The 20,472-nt window shown below is 31.8% G+C and overlaps 3 protein-coding genes across 3 annotated transcripts; all 3 read right to left on the reverse strand.

The window, feature by feature from the left end:
* Window positions 1-2,855: 2,855 nt before the first annotated feature.
* Window positions 2,856-6,452, reverse strand: LOC128159273 (heavy metal-binding protein HIP-like). Its single transcript, XM_052822338.1, has 2 exons — window positions 6,239-6,452; window positions 2,856-3,605 (listed from the first exon to the last, which is right to left on the reverse strand). The coding sequence occupies exons 1-2, from the start codon at window positions 6,387-6,389 to the stop codon at window positions 3,214-3,216; spliced, it is 543 nt and encodes a 180-aa protein (XP_052678298.1). The 5' UTR covers window positions 6,390-6,452; the 3' UTR covers window positions 2,856-3,213.
* Window positions 6,453-11,925: 5,473 nt separating this feature from the next.
* On the reverse strand, window positions 11,926-13,502 carry LOC128160952 (uncharacterized). The gene is made up of 3 exons (XM_052824235.1): window positions 13,187-13,502; window positions 12,175-12,967; window positions 11,926-12,088 (listed from the first exon to the last, which is right to left on the reverse strand). The coding sequence occupies exons 1-3, from the start codon at window positions 13,500-13,502 to the stop codon at window positions 11,926-11,928; spliced, it is 1,272 nt and encodes a 423-aa protein (XP_052680195.1).
* A 1,979-nt stretch (window positions 13,503-15,481) lies between these two features.
* On the reverse strand, window positions 15,482-16,540 carry LOC128159280 (complement C1q tumor necrosis factor-related protein 3-like). The gene is made up of 2 exons (XM_052822343.1): window positions 16,402-16,540; window positions 15,482-15,907 (listed from the first exon to the last, which is right to left on the reverse strand). Exons 1-2 carry the CDS (start codon window positions 16,520-16,522, stop codon window positions 15,519-15,521), a joined length of 510 nt encoding a protein of 169 aa, XP_052678303.1. The 5' UTR covers window positions 16,523-16,540; the 3' UTR covers window positions 15,482-15,518.
* Window positions 16,541-20,472: the final 3,932 nt, after the last annotated feature.

A 20,472-nucleotide genomic window follows, 5' to 3' on the forward strand; every position in this document is an offset into this window, starting at 1 on the left:
TTGCAATTTGAAAAAGAAATTTCTACAATTTTTATTTGTGGAAGAAGTCCTACGTAATTAACCTAAAGGTACTGTCTAAGCAGAATACTTATTAAAATATTATTAAAATATTTATTTTACATGACTATATGTAAAATGTGGTATAAAGCAATTGGTTTGTGTAGAAATTAGAAAAACGAAATGATGTTGTAATTTCTTTCCTGTAGACCTCAAGTACATGTAGTTGGAGCTGTCCAGGGAAAGAAACAGAAAACCGATGATGAAAATGAAAAACCATAAACAACAGAAAAGGAATGCAACTTGTTGGTGATAGTGAAGTTATGTATAGGACTAGAAAAACTGAATGTTCTTGATCATAATCTCTGAACCTAATGAGGATATTCTCATTTTTTACATCAATGTTTTCATCATGTTAAAGTTCTTGAATGAAGTTACCAATCTTGATAAGCAGCTGAATTCATTGTACATAGGGCGTTTCTCTCATTAATCTTCATCATCATTATCACCATTTTCATCATTGTGTATTAACTGAAATAATCGCACTAATCATTGACAGATATCATTCATGTTGTAAAATGTGACAGCTTATATCATGGATGCGTTTTTTCTTTTTCTTTTTTTAAGCCTAGGATATTATCTAAAAACTCAATTCATTAAGGTTTTTGAAATTGATTTCTGCCCATGGTCTTCTTTTTCACTTCAAGTGAACTAAATTGACTTTTTAACTAGGGAAAATAAAGGTTTACATATGTTAAAATTTTTGTACAAGTACATGTAAATGTACACTCTATATTATGAATTGCATGGGAGTTACATGTTTTTGTTGATGATTTAATACTTCTATTCCTTCCAGAGAGACGATTGTTGTTAAAATGAAATTCTCTGTTTAATATATTTTTTTGTTAGGAGAAAAAAAGTGCTGATGGCTTCTAATTCTAGTAGTCAATTGAATTGTTTTAGAAGTACATGCATTAGGTGTAGAGGAAGGCGAGAATTTGTGTACGCAGCAATGTTAAAGCGTCCAGATGCTAAAATACGGCTGGAAAACGATATTATAAGAATCATGGCAAAAATACTTTCACCGGGAGTATTTCTTAAAATCTATGTAACATTTGTTACGTCATAAATACTTTGTAATCACGTGACGGGCGAGACCTTATATTGCAAATGATCTATTTAAATCGCATCGGCGCAGGTGATAAATGAATATTAATTAATAATCATAATTATTTTAAAGAAAAATCGTCTGTTATGCCATATACTTTGAAGTTCTTGCTTAGGCTTGAAATAGATATGTCGTTTATGGCAGATTTTGATGAAACATTTCGCAATATCATCAAAATAAAGCACATTTATTCAATCAAGAGCGATTTACAAAAAATCGCAGTAAATCCTTAGGTTTTCCAAGCACGATTCACATTGGTACTTATATTATCTACCAATTTTACGTTAAATATTCTAAAATTGTGTTGATCTTTCACCTGCGCCAAGCTGGTTTTTAAAATTTCTTCATTCAGTTGTTTATACGCAGCAGGAAGAGTCTCAAAACCATTAGTTTATAAATAGTCTTTTACTCAAAGCGAAGCTATAAAACTGCCAAGTATTTGATGCCGGTTTTTAATATGAATGAATTCTGTACGTCTAGCATTAACGGCAGTCTATGTAAAGGTAACATGCGGATTTACACTGGTTTTATGTAATTCACTTTTAACGTTAAGATACATTCCCTGAGAACTATCGACAGGAATGCAGATCGTGACGTGAAAGTTAATTATGACGTCATATCGTATGAAGTACAGGCAAGTGACTTTCTACATATCGCTGTCAAATCAATCGGGAAGCCTTAACATGCCGTCGTATTACAGTTGACTTACTCATGAGTTGTGTTTACAAACCTTTAGAACATTATTGTTTTAAAATCTAGAAAAAAAGATTTCCATATTCTCTGCAGCTTAAAATAATGTTTTCTTTCAAAACAAATATGATGTTATTCATATTATTCAAAGCTAAAAGAACTCGCCCATGTTTTTTATGAGACTTGTAATACTGTTCACTGATTGATGGTCCGACTGTATCAGAATTGTGACCATATTTTTCTCCCAGTGCAGTCAGTGTGCTACCAAGTCAGAATGTCATAGAACTGTCAAACTATTTTGTACACAAACTGCATATTTTACAATTAATTAAAGTCAAAATGAAAAATATACATTCATGGTTTTTTTCTTAGCTTTGACACTATACCTGGTCTAAAGCGCTATGTTTGCCATGTTAGAACCAGATCAGAAGTGTGTCATATCAAAAACATTCACAATTATTTGTATATTTGTGGATGTTTACCGGAAATTAAATCGAGAAACAGAAGGGAGAAGAGGCATGGCAGCAAGTTTTTAAAAAAAAATACTATAGAAATACTTTTATGTCGATAAAAGCTATTCCTTCATACCATTCCGTACGAAAGAATGAAAACAATATCTGATTCAATAAAAAATATAGACCACTGTTTTCACCCCTGCACAAAAAGTAAATATAATGGAACGTCAATATTACACCTTTCGGGGCCTCGGCTTCAAAACAATTTTTTTGCGTTCGTTTCCCTCCTCCTCTTTCGCTTGTTTCTAAATGCTTTATAGCCCGAAACTAACATTCCTATCAAACTTTTGCGTTAATTTTTTGTCAAAATGAAGAAGCTTGAGACAACGTTATAAATAAATGTAATCAACGGGCGTTCAAGGTCAGGACCGGAAAGATGGGATATTATATTCAATGCTTTTAAGTGCGTATGAATTAAATTTGCAAAAAGTTCATAATTTTTGTAGCCTGATAAGAAACACAATTTGTTTCGTTAAAAGCATTTATTGAATTCGGCATCAAATATTTTTATTAAACCTGTAAGTTTCAATATACACTGTATGCAATTATACGTAATTTATTGCATTAGTTATTGTACATGCAATGTTTTATACGTCTCCATGTTGTTTCAAGCTCATTCCTTTTGGAATTAATTAAAGAGATAGACTATCGTTAGCGTCTAAAGCCACTGTACTGAGTACAATTTTAAAACCACAAAATGAACAATGTGTATGTATAATATTTTATATTTTTGTATTTCAAGACGGTCATGAATTCCTTTGCATACTAGTAGGAAAATACAAAAACTATTGAACTTTTTAAACCTTCAAATGCTTTATTTTGATATTTATATAGATATACTGTCTATAATTTTATTCCAGAAAAACAACACCAATCATCACCATGGGCATAGTGACCCGTTGTGTCCTTGGTTCTGATCCAGACTTTATCTCCTTTCTTCATTTTGATGTTAGCATGTGAGGTTGACAGAGGCCATCCAAGGTGACCCCTTCCATCGGAATTATTGTATGCAACTTTTTGGCCATTCAGCACAATTTCGGAGACAAAATATTTTCCCGCTTTTGTTAATATTGTCCATGAAAAAGAATAGATTCCATCGGACGGTGCTGTAAATACTCCGGATGTCTTATCGTATGCGTTTCCTTCGTTTAACGACACCTTATCAAAGATCACAGTCTCTTGTTTCTTCATGTTTTCCAGAGTCTTGGTTAGTGAAGATTGGAAATCAATTGTATCTATTTTAGGATTATAAATAATATATCTTAAGAAAAGAATAAAATGAAAATATTAAAAGAGTTTGAAGAAAAAGGACATAGAAGTGATTAAAAATTAATATGATAATTCTCAATATGATTGAGAGAGAGAGAGAGAGAGAGAGAGAGAGAGAGAGAGAGATAGAGAGAGTTCTGTTGAGAAAAAAGAAGTATACGAATTAAACTTCACAAACACAGTATATCAATCTATGAATGAAACATCACAAACAGTGTATAATTCTTCATTGTTAAGTATGCTTCCTTTCTCTTTACTTGAAATCAAACATCACAAACAGTGTAGAATACATGTACTTCATTGTTAGACATACTTTGTTCTCTTTGCTAGAAATCAAAGCATCACAAACAGTGTAGAATACTTTATTGATAGGCGTGCTTCCTTTCTCTTTACTTCAAATCAAACATCACAAACAGTGTAGAATACATGACTGTACTTCATTGTTAGACATACTCTTTTTTCTTTACTTGAAATCAAAACATCACAAACAGTGTAGACTACTTTGTTGTTAGGCATACTTCATTTCTCCTTACTTGAAATGAAAACTTAGAACGAGACTTTTTTCCCTTATTAACAGGGGTAACACGTGGACTTTGACTGAAACTGCATGCTGGATTCAATCACAATGTACTATATTCTTTTGTGGATACTAATTTTATGAATATATAATATCAGTATATTTCAAATGAATGTGCGTAAAATTACGCCTAGAACTCTCTCTTTCTCTTTAATAAAGAAACCCCTTCTGCAAGATAGAAAAGGATGGAGGGTGGGGGGGGGTGTTGTACAGTTAGACAAAGTAGTTTGCAATTTAGAGATTATCTTTTGTCTTGAACAGGTGTGGAAACCTCTAGAATATGCCGTTTTCTACCTTGGGTTTGCAAATCACTATACACAGGAACTAATATCAACTTAAACTTGATATACACAAGAACAGAAATGTGTACATAAATAATTTGCATTGTATTTTTCGAGTTCGAGTTGTATGCATTTAATAACATGTTCAGTTTCCCATGTTGTTTTGTGATGCAACATAATTTCCTCTTTCCATTTTTTGTAAAGAATAAACGCATTTAAGTAGTAATATATTAACAAGCTTATAAGGGTAAGATAAGAGAACAACACTAATTATTTTAATATTATCTACCTAACTCTGATGTCAACCTGAAAAATATCCTCGCGACCTTAAATTGCTATAATACTAAATCCCTTCGCGAATATTCTAACATTATGAGCGGTGAGCGCGCTGCTTTTCCTGAAATAAAAAAAAATCATATATTGTCATTAGTTTAATTTCCTCCGAAATGATGCCTCCGTCTATCAGTATTTTCAGTATTTTGATTCCATTAAAAACTGATGTTGTTTACCTGGTGTAAACTTGCTTTATCTTCTGTAATGTTACTCGTATGTCATGTGACATACATTTAGGAAAAGATGTTGGACTTGATTGCATACTGGTATGCCATTAACCTCCATTCATTCAAATACATTTGACAGTTGTATTTTCATCGACAGTTATTTTTGATCGCTTAGTTTTCCTCACTGGGGAAGATTTGAGAGATCAACAATGTCACGTGATATGTAAATGCATCTTTTACAATCTGCTTAATTTCTTCAAATACAGATCGTCTATTGTTCTAAGGCCCACCTACTCTTCTCATGTTTATTACTGAAAGGACACGGTTAATAACCAAAACAAAAATCGTTAATGCGTCAATCATTACAAAAAAAGTCAATCATAAAAAAAATCCCAAAACTGATTAAAAAAAACGACCAATATATAACGTGGTATTCACTGCATTCTTAAGTTACGGTTATATAATAAGTTACTATATAACACTTTTCTGGAATACATACTTCGTACTGATCCAAAAGAATGGAACACTTGTACAAAATGTTGCTGCCTGCAAGTTGTGTGAAGTCCAAGTTAAATACTCCGGAGGAACTACAAATTTGTACGCATATAAAAAAGTAAGCACCTATCAATGACCACCCCAGCTGGAGACATTTTATCTGCCCAACGATCTACCTCAAAGTCCAAGCATGTTGACTATCTCATTTTTTTAAAAAAGAACATGAAAGTGTAATTGATATTTTTATATGAAACTTTGTTAATTTTTTTTGAGTCGTGTTTTTCCCCCACACCATAGTCAAAAAGAGAGTAGTCATGCACTTATGATAAACTACTTCTTTTACAGTGCACTAATACATGTACAATATATATATGCATTATATTTCCACTTATTTGTGTGAGTCACGTTTTTTCTCACATCTAGTCAAAAAACTAATCATGTACTTATGTGTTATTTTACAGTGCACTTGTACAATATATACATGTATTTTGTTTTCACTATTTAATGTTATGTGATGAGATTAAAAAGTTGTTATTTAACTGTGATTTTAATGATGAAAATACATGAAAACTAGTCTTTAAAACCCTTCACCAGAAAAAAGAGAAAAAATCAATATATTGCAAAATTTATCGCAATATGTCACCAAATATCGCAATATATCGCAATATGATTATCTGGCAATATCCACCCCTAATTAATAGCTATTTAACTGAACGGATTTGTAAAAGTATTGATTTTTAACATACCTTTGATGGCAACAAGTTCTTCTTTGAGCTGATTTATTTCATTTTGAAGGACTTCGTCATGATCATCTGCCATCTCTCTGGAGTATATATGTTGACCAGCTGTAAAACTAAGAGCAGCCAAGAGAGTTACACCAATATAACGGTTCCTCATCGTATTGATAATAAGTATACGATATATAAACGGTAGATATGATACTTGTATCTTCCAAGTCACTAAACAATATTACAGAGAAAGGAAGTAATAAGCATTCAGGAACTAAATTTAGATTAAAGTAGACACTTCTTTTTTAGCTCACCTGAGCTATACTACAATATAAAATAAGACTCGAATTTTTGGGCTTTAATACCGAGAAATCGGAGGAGTATTGTCTTTTGTTTTATATATATTAAACATCATTAGTACTTAGAGACTACCAGTTTGTTTTTATTTTTTTCTAAATCAAGCTTCGCTAATTTATAACCAACGAAAATTCCTTTAAAAAATCCGGAAATCATCTGGATTTTTGGATTTTACAATCTTGCGCACCGCATTACATTCTCTGGAGGCTCTTTATTAGTTTATGTTTCCACAATATCACATTTGCATGGATAAACTCAGAAACGATAATACAATTACGTGTAAATTCTCAGCATTAGAAATTTGCAATATATTCTGTTCGTAAAAGAAAAAACGGTTTCTGTTATGTTTTGCTACATTACGGGTAAATGCATATGGGAGGCATTTTAATAGTGGTGAAGGCCTGTCCCGAGACACAGATTATTTTAACTAAGCAGAGTGTAGTGAAGTTAATAGCATTATTGTAGGCTTAAAGCTTGGTTATGTAAATGTCAACAATAGTAAAGGTGTGTCGATGTATCTATTTTGTAAATGTCCGATATCATATGCAATGTCAACCCGTGCACGCACGGGTCAAAGTCTAGTAGTAGTATAGTTATCCATATCTTTTTGCACGCACTCAAGTTTCGATCGATCGATCGAGAGATAGAGAGAGAGAGAGAGGGAGAGAGAGAGGGAGAGAGAAAGAGAGGATTATTATACTGTAAACGTATTTAAAAACTGTCTTTAGTCCTTTGGCTGTGTATTTTATTTTTCGTTTTTGGTGGAAAACGGCGTCCGCAAAATCAAGTACATTACCAAATGTAAAATATATATATGTAAGTATATAAAAAGGTAAATTCAGAAATGTGCTCATTTAAAATCTAATCCATGCTTACTTGTTGAATAATTATATTCCGCCAAATATCGTACATCCTAAATATAGTACGTTTACAGTATTAACGAAGACATTCCAACCACACGATTTTTTTAATATTGATATGAAATATTGTAAAAATGAATCAAATACAATGTGCGTGCGTGTGAAAGGAAGAGAAAGAGGGGATTATGTTTGATTTAAGGTTATACACGGGTAAAAAACCTCCTTATAATGCAAGTTAATTTTCTCTAATTACGACGTCCGAATTCATGCTAGTATACATATTAAAACGATTCTTATAATATGTTAGAAACTGATAACCAACCAGTATGCTCTAAATCACATTGTATCCGATCGTTTTCATTTTTACAATATTTAAAATCAAATTGCTGTTAGAATGTCTCCTTTAGTATCATCATCATCATCATAATCATATCTCTTTCTTTCTTTCTTTCTTTCTTTCTCTCTCTCCCAAACTTGCGTATACACTTTGCTATGTGATGTCACTGATAAGTTTTAAGGCATTGATATTAGTTTTGTTTAAATTCCGTTTCATTTCGTTTCGATTGGTTTCGTTTCGTTTTGTTCGGCTTTGTTTCGTTTCAGTTCGATTTCGTTTCGCGTTTTACAGGCGCCCTTGTTGGAGTGGATTTGCTTACAGGTATAATTCATCACGTTGTATATCTTGTTCAAGAGGAGATTTGCAAACAAAGAATACATGAACGAGTTAAATGTTTAAGGTGAGTTTAAACTCAAACTTCAGATCTGTCAAATGCGTTGTTATGAAATGTATCAACGGTTCTTGTACGCACTTCAAAAAATGAAGTACACCTTAATTGAAAAACAAATCTGCAAATATATACGCATTTTTATCAAAATATTAAATCTGTTTTTTCTGAAACCGTTGATCAGAAGTTCTGTGTTTATTAAGTAAAAAAAAAATATTTTAAAAATATAAAAATAACGATTATATTGTGCATCGTTTTACTTCGTACTTGTGTGAATAATTAATGAATGATTTTGTAATAAAGCAATTACTTTGATAAGGAGTCAACCCTGTATAGACTGTCGTATTTTTGTAAGGATAATAGTAAACTGTTTCTTCTATTACTAATCGGAAATGAATATATTTAGCGTGTTTTTTGAAAGAGAGAGAGAGAGAGAGAGAGAGAGAGAGAGAGAGAGAGGAAAGAGAGGGTAAAATATAAGTTATAAATATCATACGACGTTGAACGAAACGATCTCTGTTTTAAGAATTATATGACCTAACCACGTTTATACCCAAATGCTTCTGAGAAAAGTAATATTTATAACTGCATTAAATACCAAAGAACTAATTTGTAAGTTTAAGCAAATAAAACTGTGTAGAATGTATTTCTAAATCAAATGTTTCATTAAAATTAAAATGCTCATTGATATTAACATGTATATCTTAAGAAATCTACAATTTAGATCCAGAAAAAAAGCACACAAAGCACCTTTCCCAGATTTCAGAGGGTCTGATCAACACTTTTCGCCTTTCTTGATTTTGATGTTTGCATGCAATGAAGTAACACAGTCTCTTTGATTTCTTTAATTGCCAGTAGATGCATTTTTTTTTTTTAGATGTAATCATTTTCCCAAGAATCTACAAATGCATTACAATTAATTGGGGTCTTAAGTACTTCCACGACGAGTCTGTTATTCATTCAATCAAAATTTTTCACTAATTGGGTAAAATGTTGTTTTACAGATGAAACCTTCGGAATCTTTAAATGTATCTTTAACCATTAATCCCAAACTTGGAACTCGGAAATGGTGAATTCCAAAATTATCATATTTTTTTCTCTTTATCAAATTGTTTAATCTATTTACATGAATATATTTGTCATAGTATTTCTTCTTTATAAAACACACGTTTATTTTGAAGCAGTCAATTTTTATGTCATATGGCGGTTATCTTTAAGTAACAAATCCAAAATCTGAATCCAATCAATGACTGCTTCTTACATCAATACAATTAGTTATTTGATAAACATTCAAAAATTCAGTATTAAAGGGTACTAAAAGGCATAGTTCTTCCATGTATTTTGTTTGCAAGGAAAGAATATATTTACTGGATGTCAAATAAAACTACCACCTATCCATCAATTATTGATAGGTGAATCTTATCTAAACGAATCGAAATTTTATCGAAATAACACAACATCTTTGTTTTTGTTTAATTGAAGAGAATTTGTGCTTCCTTTTGACTCGGAAACTCTTGTTTTTTTTTGTTTGAAAAATGTCACAGTACTGCTAGTATTTAATACACCCGTCGTATAAAAAACAACTTAAGTTTAAATGATCTAAAGGTTTTGAAAGCAAGTTTTATTTTTTTCAACAGTTAATCAATATTTTATTGAACTTTAGAAATATACCAGTGCTAGAGTTTCACTCCAGAGAAATTGCTATGATTTTCAACATAAATCGTTTACATATGGTTTCCATTTATTTGTATCCACACTAATTAACCTTTCTTCATTTTGATGGTTGCATGAGAAGATAATATTGAAAATGTTTCGAGACCTTTTCCATCATTATGATTTAATGCAGTTCGATGACCATTATGTACAATTTCAGTTATAAAACGTTTGCCTCCTTTTGTTCATGTTGCCCAGGGAAAGAGTAGATTCCATCAGACGGCGCTGAAAATATTGCAGTTGTTCTGTCGTAAGCTTTTACCTCGTTCAACGAAACGTTGTCAAAGAGAACAGTTCCCTTGTGTTTCATATTTTCCATAGTCTTGGTGAGTGAAGATTGGTCTGTTTTGATACTTTATGAAATTGGTATAATGTAGATTTCAGTAAGCAGTCATTGTTTTGACTGAATTTAATTCCGGATTCTTATAGCTATTTAAAAATTTAACACGTTAATTCAAACATGTATATGAGATGTTTTTAAACCTTTGCGTTCCAACTATTCATAGCCAAGTCCATTGCAAATCGGTTTGTAGTTGTTGAATGTAGTCAACACCTGTTGTTGAGTTTTATTGGCAGTTCTTATCACAAAAAGAGAAACGCTCACCTCCAAAATTTGGACAGTCGAAAACAATATTTACCGGTAAATTGCATTTCATAGTAAACGAGAGAGAGAGAGAGAGAGAGAGAGAGAGAGAGAGAGAGAGAGAGAGAGAGAGAGAGAGAGAGAAAGTGAGAGAAAAAGACACAAAGAGACATATAGGAAAAGAAAAAGACATAGAAATAGAATGAAAGACAGAAATTGTGGGAGAAAGAAAAAAGGAAAAAAAGAAATGAAGAAAACAAACGTACCAAATCATGATTGTTTTTTAAACAGCATTTACGTTGCATGGCTTGTGAGAAGTTTCAACATATTTATATGAACCCAATTCAACGTCAGAATATCGTATTTCAACCTAATTACGCTATACAGTCATTTGCTAAGATTGCTTTACATTTCTGTGTACATGAAAAATAAAATAGCTCGCCGTTTTTCTCTTTCGATTAATTTTTTTTCATTTTAAAATAGTTTTTGTGTTCAAACTTATTAACATCACAAACACTCATAAAACCTTTGAAGTAGGTGTTTACCCTGATAAATAGAATGACTTGAAAATTCACGAAATAAAATTATATAATTTTATTATTATACCTTCATGTTAAATACTGAAATCTGATTGGTTTAGACCCAGTTGATAATCCGTTCTATTACCCTCAGCGTTAGCAACACACTTAGCAACGGGTAACACTATATAAATAGTGCCTGTTTGGGAGGGTAACTGTTGAAATTGACACCCCGAGAAAACCATTGTCAACCGGCGCGAAGCGGAGGTTGACAATGGTTTTCGAGGGGTGTCAATTTCAACTGTTATCCTCCCAAACAGGACTATTTATTTTGTTATACTGAATGTCTTAATTCTAAAGAAAACTTAACTGCTTTTACTTAAGAAATAAACAACGTTATTTAGTGAACATGGCGTTATGAATAGCAATTGCTCTGCTGGCATATTCCATGATGCGCGCTAGCGCATCATGGTAAATATGCCAGCAGAGCAATTGCTATTCATAACGCCATGTTCACTAAATAATCGTTGTTTATTTCTTATATTTGCATTTTACCCCTTGGAGATCCCCTGTATTAGACCTTGACATTTAGATACTGCAACTAAACAAAACGTTCAGACTGTAATGTATTTTTTTAATTTTTTAACTCACATAGATAGTCAAAACTATATTTGTTAATATAAAAAATGATACGATGAAACAGTATCTCCCTTGAAATGTTAATATAAGGAATATTTTAAATGTGAAATTGAGAACTATATTTTCACGCGTCGTTATCTGCGCATGACTGCCAACCGGATGTAAACACCTTCATTTGAAATGAAAGTTACAATTTGTAAATGTTGAACTTGCGAAAAATCCAGGAGTTTGTGTGACCGACTGCATGGACAGCTGATATGACATTTGGGACGAAACAGATGTGGCAGTGGTGGTTTCTACGGGAATAAGTTCATTTTGGATAGCAGGGCGAGGAACTACAGCATGTTGCGCATCGCACATGGTTGCTGACGAGGTTTGTGTCTTCAGTGAAGATAATGTCGTACTTAGGGCTCTTTTTTGAGAAGTTGAGACAGTCCTGCTGTAGGATCGTAATGAAGATTCGTTTCTGTGGCCTGATAAAAACATAATATGACGTGCTTCCCATCCCGAGTCATTAAGATGTTGAATAGTTGTGGCGCGGATGCAGTGTGGCGTGTACCTCTTTTCAACACCAGCATTTTTGCAAATTTCAGGTAAAAAATTCTGAAAGGTGCGTTTGGATAATGGCTTGGATGTGAACCAAACTGCTCTTTCTGAATTGGCCAGGGCAGCTTTATCATACTGGTTGAACAGTGATGTGGCATCAGAGGGGGTCTTTTCTAATAATAGTTTTAACATTTTAACCGGACAGCATTCTGTATCATCAGCATACATCCTCTTGTCGGATGGTGCTTCTGCACTTCTGATTCCACCTTGGAAATTTTTCTGCTGTGTGTCGTGTGATAAAGTTACGTATTCCCCATTTTCATCATTTTTAAATTCAAAAGACTTTAAGTTGAGTTGGTGGTGCAATTCCAGCCCCCTTGACAAGAAATGAATTGATGTGAGGAACCAAACAGCGTGTCTCAGAATGACTGGAGAAGAGGAGCCCTTTTTCAAGTAAGTGAACATTTTTTGAAGGTCAGCTGGTTCTATGATTTCTTTGTGATTTGTGGGGAGGGAAGTTCCGGACCTCATTCTTTCTTTCAACAAACCATCAAGTGCTCGATTAGCCATTTTAAATTCTTTGTCCCTCACTATGTCAATATTTCTATTGATATCTTGAAGATGGCGGTTTATAGCTCCTCTTATATTAATTAGAGAATTTTTATGATATACATCAGTGGAGGCATTTCCACCTGCTTTCTTTTGAGGAACCGCTTCACAATAAAATTTCATCAAGATTTCTCCAAGACTGACAGCTGACACTATATATGTGTCTAGGTATTCCCCATATGTTTCCATGTTCCAATCTAACAAGTGAGAAAAAAAACACCTTAGAATTTGTTAATCTAAATAATTTTTATCATTTCTAATTTTTCAAAATAAGATTTGCATTTTTTTTTAAATTATTTCCATTCATTCACTCACTCATTATTTATTTATTTCCATTCATTCACTCACTCACTCACTCATTATTTATTTATTTATTTATTTATCCAATTAGCTTTTCAAAAGATGTAAATTATTACCTTGAAAAATTTTCATCCCCCACACTGTGTTTTTCTTTGTTGAGGATGACTGATGAGAGTCGTGATAATTTTTTAGTTGCTCCTCTGTTACATTTTTGAATCTTCTGTTTTTTATGTCTTCCACAGGGGTTTCTGGTTGGGGTAGTTCAGAATATGCAGGTTTTTTAACTTCTTTTTCCATTTTCTTCAATTCAGGAACGGTTGGGTCAAAGCTATTTAACAGTTCCTCATCACTGTTAGAAATTTCCGTTGGAACCTCGTCGTTAGGATTCATTTGAAAGTTTCCAAATTCCCTCTCAGCTCCTGTGCATTGCATAGCGGCACGATCAAAGCAGACGATCAAAGAGTCAGAGACCCGGATATTGTACTATATTTACAGGACTATTTAATATTCAACAAAGATAATCATGAAATATTTTGTTTATTTATTTAACTAATTCAATAAAATAAATTGTTTACATGTTTTAAAAGTGTTTATTTCTTATGTGTATTGCCTACGATGGCAATAAAACAAAAATAGATTGCGGATTTCCCCTAAAAGTAGTGCAAGTTTGAAATATTACTACGCTTTCCGATTTAGGAAGAGTTATCTTTCCCTTTAGAAAGAGTTATCTTTCCTTGTACATTAAATTTTGTACAAATAAATATAAAAATCGAACACTTTAGTTTAGTATGGATATGTTTTTATTATACAATAATAAAAAACATTCGTAACTAAATAGAAATAAGTAAAAAAAATAGTAAAATTAATTGTATTGCATTTAATATTTTAGATGATTTATATGAACACTACATTATTTTGTTATTAAAAATATTGTATATATATACAAGTAAAAGGCGTTTATCAATTGTTGTGTAATCACAATGTGGGTATTTGGGGAGCAATTGCGCATACAGTCAGAGCAATTGCGTTTATAGAATAATAAATGCAGCTCCTCGGTATGGGCATATAGTGGGAAAGAACAATAGATATGCAAATATATAGGAATAACGTGAATTTTACGGCGAACCGTACAAGCATAATTTTCGCGCATGTAACAATTTTTAATGTTACCCGTTGCTAAGTGCGTTGCTAACGCTGAGGGTAATAGAACGGATTATGAACTGCGTCTAAACCAATCAGATTTCAGTATTTAACATGAAAGTATAACAAAACGAAATGTTACATGGCTTGTGCGTAAATTATGCGCGTACGGTTTTCCGTGGAATTCACGTCATTTTTATATAAAAGCAGTAAACAATCTCTAAAATTCAGACATTCAGTATAATTATATAAATAGTGCCTGTTTGGTAACACAGTTATCGCGTTGGCTGACAATGGTTTCCTCGGGGTGTCAATTTCAACTGTTACCCTCCCAAACAGGCACTATTTATATAATGTTTCACATTTTGTAACTAAAATGTCTTTTAATCAATAGCAAAAATAAGATAAGACTACAGCGATTGAAATTACCTGCACGTGCCGAGATGTCAAAATATAAAATTGGTTTTTCTCTGCACATGCTTAAGTGACAATTGTTTTGCAGTAAGTTAATAAAAAGAAAAACACTAAATATGATGAAATAAAATGATCATTTAGAAAACAGCCAGATTCGTTGATACATTGCACTTTCTTAAAATCTGCTGTTAATTTTATTTTCGACATTGCCGCTAATTTTATATAATTGTTCTCATCTGTAAGGGTAACGTCATTTCAATCGGCAACTTAAACCACCGAAATGCTCTGACCGATTGTTCAACAAAACCGGATGTATTTGTGATATTCAGCAAAGATCACTGTCTAGAGTCACAACCAGAGGTAAATGCATCGTTCTTGACTATTTAAAAGTTAATTGGAAATCTTTCACCCCGACGACAAGACGAATAGATATGCTTATTTCATATAGTAAATACATTATGTTGTGTGAACACTGAACAGTTCTGTTGATTGTATAATTCATACTTTTACAAAACTGTTTCTCCTCCCTCAAAAGTTACAGTGCATACATTTTTGAGCTAGATTATGAATTGATTATTAAATTCCCAACATAATCTATGTAACGTTGTGTCATTTATTCGTCAGTTCTTGTCATTTATATAAAAACCATTTGTTTAAACTTTTTATTTAAAGAACTTGCATATTTTCTTTTTTGAGTTGGTTTTGTAGATTTTTAAATTACAAATTAGCTCAAATGGTTCAATTGATACAAGTTTAAAATATATTGTTTCTTATACAATTTGGTCGGCACACAAATGTCTGTGCATTATAAGACTATATCTTGCATTTAAAAAATACAAAACAATTGTAAGTGTTAAGCTTCATATGCTTTATTTTGGTATCGTTAAAGATGTGCTACAATTTTGCTCCAGAAAAGTAACACCAACCTCCATGGGCATGCTGCCCAGAGGTACCATTGGTCCTGATCCAGACCTTATCGCCTTTCTTCATTTTGATGTTAGCATGTGAGGTTGACATAGGATATCCATCGTGACCCCTTCCATCGGTTTGATTTAATGCAACTTTTTGGCCATTCAGCACAATTTCAGTGACGAAATATTTTCCAGCTGTTGTTAATATTGTCCATGTAAAGGAAAAGATTCCGTCCAAAGGTGCTGTAAATATTCCGGAGATATTGTCGTAAGCGCTTCCTTCGTTTAATGAAACTTTATCAAAGATCACAGTCTCCTGGTTCTTCAAGTTTTGCAATGTCTTGGTAAGTGAAGATTGGAAAGCAATCGGATCTGTTTTAGGATTAGAAATAAAATATTGTTACGGAATTAAGAGAATAAATGGAAATATTAAAATTAGCAGTTAAAGATCGATGTCATAAGTCTTAATATGAATTTTAAACACCAGCTTTTAGACTTTTACGTATATTATTAAATAATTTGTACTATTGTGCATGTTGGGTAAAGTTTGCTCAGAAGTGACTTTCAACAACTTTTACGTGTTATTGGCTGAGCTAAAAATTCAACAATAAATACTTTTGTTAAACGGGAAGTGGCAACGAATAAATCTTATTACGTACATGTACTTTGCAGCGTTCAATTAAAAAAACCCAGAATAAGCTGTGTACCCGGTCAGTTGTATAGCGAAATTTTGCTGTTGGACAAAAAAGAGTTTCCAAGACGCTTATTACATGGTCATAAAGGTCATGGAGAACCCTGAATATTCATAATACCATATTTTTAATTAATCCTAAAATCAAACTTTAAAACTGAAATGTTTTCCAAACCTTTGCAGCGCACATTTTCATAACCCATTCCATTACATATCGCCTTGTAGTTGTTATATCTAGTCACCACTTGTTGAGGCGTTGCATGTGCAGTTACCGCCACAAGAAGAGGGAAGCTCATCAACAAATAGTAGATTCTGGAAACGATTTACACATTTGCAATTAAAATTAAAAAAAACCTACAACTTAGCAATATTATATTATGAGAGAGAGAGAGAGAGAGAGAGAGAGAGAGAGAGAGAGAGAGATTACCTTGTCATATTTGTATTAGAAAAACCAACAGTTGCTATTGGCTTGCTTGGGACGAATTTTTATACAAAAACTCAAACCACATTAACTATCAAATTACAAACACCTCACGCAAAACGATCATTAGATGGGTTTTTTTTGCACTTGCGTCAATTTTGAAAGCTTTGCTACCAACCAATCAAATGAAATCAGCTCACACATTTTCATTTTATCTTTCTTTTATTTTATAATAATATCAAAAGGGCAGTTGCCTTCCGCTTGTCGTAAGTTGTTATTAATTCAGTTTTTTTATAATCTTTTTAATTCATAATTAATATCCATGCATTCGTTTAATCAAAAAGATTCTAAATGAAAAGAATATATCAGAGTGTATATTGTAGCAGATATACACCTACTGGTAGGAAAATAACATGTTTAATTAGATATGATAAAGAAAAGAACATGAAGGTAGATTAAATTGATTACTACAATTATTACACAAATGATTACCAAACGTTACCTTTGATCTTTTTATATGTCCTGAAATTAATTTCTGATTACTCAAGCCCCAAGTTCAATAAGATGAAATAACTGGGACGCAAAAACTATATTATCTAAAAATTTTACCATATTGACAATGATTATGTAAAATTCCATTTTTGATTAGAGTGCAAGTTTTTAAACAAGAAAATCTCATTGCTAAACTTAAATTAACTGATCATACTTTTATTCTCTTTTATTGTACATATGTTAATATGGGAACTTAAAATCAGGTAGATGTTGCACTGAAAATGCTTGTACAGTAATATGACACAAGTATAATTTGTATAATTTGTGTAAAAAAATTTATATTTCACAATGTTTTGCGTTGAATGTATTTCTTCTTTGATAAACCATGGGTCCTGAATTGGCTAACAGGTTATTGCTTTCCATCGCATACGCTAAAATTGATAATGCAATTATACAGAGTGGTATTCTAAAAGAATCTACATTTTTAGTATTTCATAATGCTTTCTTTGTATTTAAATAAATTTTTTTCTGTTAATCTTAAGACTTCTTTTAAAGTTTTCTCACGAATCTTTCTATGTTAATTTCATCTGTTATACCTCCTTGGCCATCATTTTCAAGAATACGCTAGACATAGATAATCGCTTAATTTTTTTCTGGCATTGCTCTTGATATAAAACAAATCACATTTTATTGTATTATTGCATGTTCGATGACAAATATGAATAGGTGGCTCTGTAACTGTTGTATCTGGTTACCAAAGTTTTCATCGATCATAAAACAAGGTCAATAACAAATATCAGGAGGTTTAGAAATGCACATTACAAAAGTGGGAGAGAGAGAGAGAGAGAGAGAGAGAGAGAGAGAGAGAGAGAGAGAGAGAGAGAGAGAGAGAGCAGAGTCCGGTAAAAAAATGTATTTTAAAATTAACATTCAAAAGATAACTCGTCCTAAAATTGACTAGAATATAAAGAATTTAAAAAAAAAACCCATTCAGTAACCTCTTTGACTTCGGGCTAATACCATCACACACACTTTATTCATCAAACGAAACTTGATTAAAATATGATGTGTACAGTTCTATATATAATTGATGTCAACGTAGATAACCAGCTGTCACCCATTTGTAATTCATACCACGATCTACCACAACCTTCACATTTGGCAAATATGGATTTTTTTTTTGTTGGGTGCACTTGCGTAAAAGGTTTAATTGGGTTTTCAGTAATATCACAGGGAGTATTGCTTGTAATGAAGTCTCAAAAATATTCTAGCACGTAAATTAATTGCATCTTTCCTTATTTATGCAAAACACATGTAAGGCAATCATCATGATTTTCTCCAATAATACAGATAAAACACTACACATACTGTTTTTGTAATATAATATCATAAGTTATGGTTTTCATTTTGTATATAGGGAAATACCATTTAATGTTTATCAGATAATTCTACCAAACCCAGATGAATAATCGACATTTTAACGAAAACACATACAATATTTTGATTAAGACACTAGACAATACTACTTCCTGAAATGTTTGCATATGTTTATTGTAGAAACATTAACTTAAATGTAGATCATCAATAATTATATAGATATTGCTCCCCTGTAAAAAAGAAGGAAAAAGAGTCCATCGAATTCATAATCAAGATACAATTTATATTGATTATAATAAAGTATTTTTTATTCAGTCAATAGTACAATATACTTTACAATTGAAACCCGTTTTAGATACACATTCATGCTAGCTTTGAAATTAGAACAATATTCTGTTTATTTATATAACTTATATTTATCTATATATTTGAGATTTGCTTAGCTACATGCATATATATATATATATATATATATATATATATATATATATATATATATATATATATATATATATATATATATATATATATATATATATATATATATATATATATATATGACATTCATATAGGAAACCATTTTAGATTACTAGTAATTTTTTGTGTTTTGAGTTAAGGCGTGATATATATTCTTCTATAAAGGGCAGGGGATTTCCGTTTTTTCCTTTGCATCTGTAATTTATACCTTCATCACATTCAATTCATGCAACAGCATTTTCATTTAATATTTGGAAAACAAATCAAATGATATAAATATGCCCATAGCATTTAAAACATATATAATGTGTCAATTTTCTTAATGGGTCAGATGCCAACTTTGTTGTCTCTAACATTCACATGAGTGACTATTGCTGAGTATGGAAGTCTCATATCTTTAGTAAAATGTATCGTTTCTTGAAATGGTGTATTTACTTCATCTTGAATACAGATATTAAGTCTTTTTGTATTAATTTGGATGTTAGGAAAACAAAAACAATTAAGATACATTTCTCTGCAAATAGCAACTTGTTATTTTTATACATTTTTGGTGTGAAATATTGAGAATACAAAGCATGTATTGGAATGATTGGGCTAAAACTGTGGTTTTATCAATATTTGTTGAATACCAATATTCATGGATTTCTTTGTTCAGTTGATCCACGAAATGTGATGTTCATTGAAAAGCAAATTCTGATAACATATTGTATTAAAAAAGGATCAAAATTAGCAAACTTTTGCATCCAAGAAACTGTAATTTTAATTATATCCACGACAATTAATGGTCATAAATATTGATGAAACCACAGTGAGTAGTGTTTTTATTTTTAAAGCCTTTATGATAGAGATGAACATTTTGTAAAATTTAGATTTAAATTTTATATGATTTCAGTTTTTTGCCCCAGATGCCAAGAGTCCAGCTGCCCAGAAGAGAACTGTAGGAGGGGGTGGGCAATGGAGTTGTTTTATATCCACCATACAGACAGGGTTTGAAATCAATCAATTACTTCAAACTCAAATGCAGATTTGGGATGAAATTCTGTTTGATAGTTTAAGTTTTTCTACAGTTTAAATCAGAAATGATTGAAAAGATCAACCTATTTGCTGGTAGTCAGTGTAATCAAATCACTTCCAAATCAATTTGAAATAATTTGAAAAAGAAATTTCTACAATTTGTATTTGTGGAAGTTCTACGTTATTAAACTAAAGGTGCTGTTTAAGCAGAATACTTATTAAACTATTATTGAAATATTTATTTAACATGACTATATGTAAAATGTGGTATAAATTATGCCCCAATTAGTTTGTGTAGAGATTAGAAAAACGAAATGATGTTGTGATTTCTTTCCTGTAGACTTCAAGTAGCTGGAGCTGTCCAGGCAAAGAAACAGAAAACCGATGATGAAAATGAAAACCATAAACAACAGAATAGGGAATGCCGCTTGTTAGTGATAGTACAGTTATGTACTTGTTCCTGAT

This window comes from Crassostrea angulata, chromosome 8, assembly GCF_025612915.1.
Source record: "Crassostrea angulata isolate pt1a10 chromosome 8, ASM2561291v2, whole genome shotgun sequence".
NCBI classification, from domain to species: domain Eukaryota; kingdom Metazoa; phylum Mollusca; class Bivalvia; order Ostreida; family Ostreidae; genus Magallana; species Magallana angulata.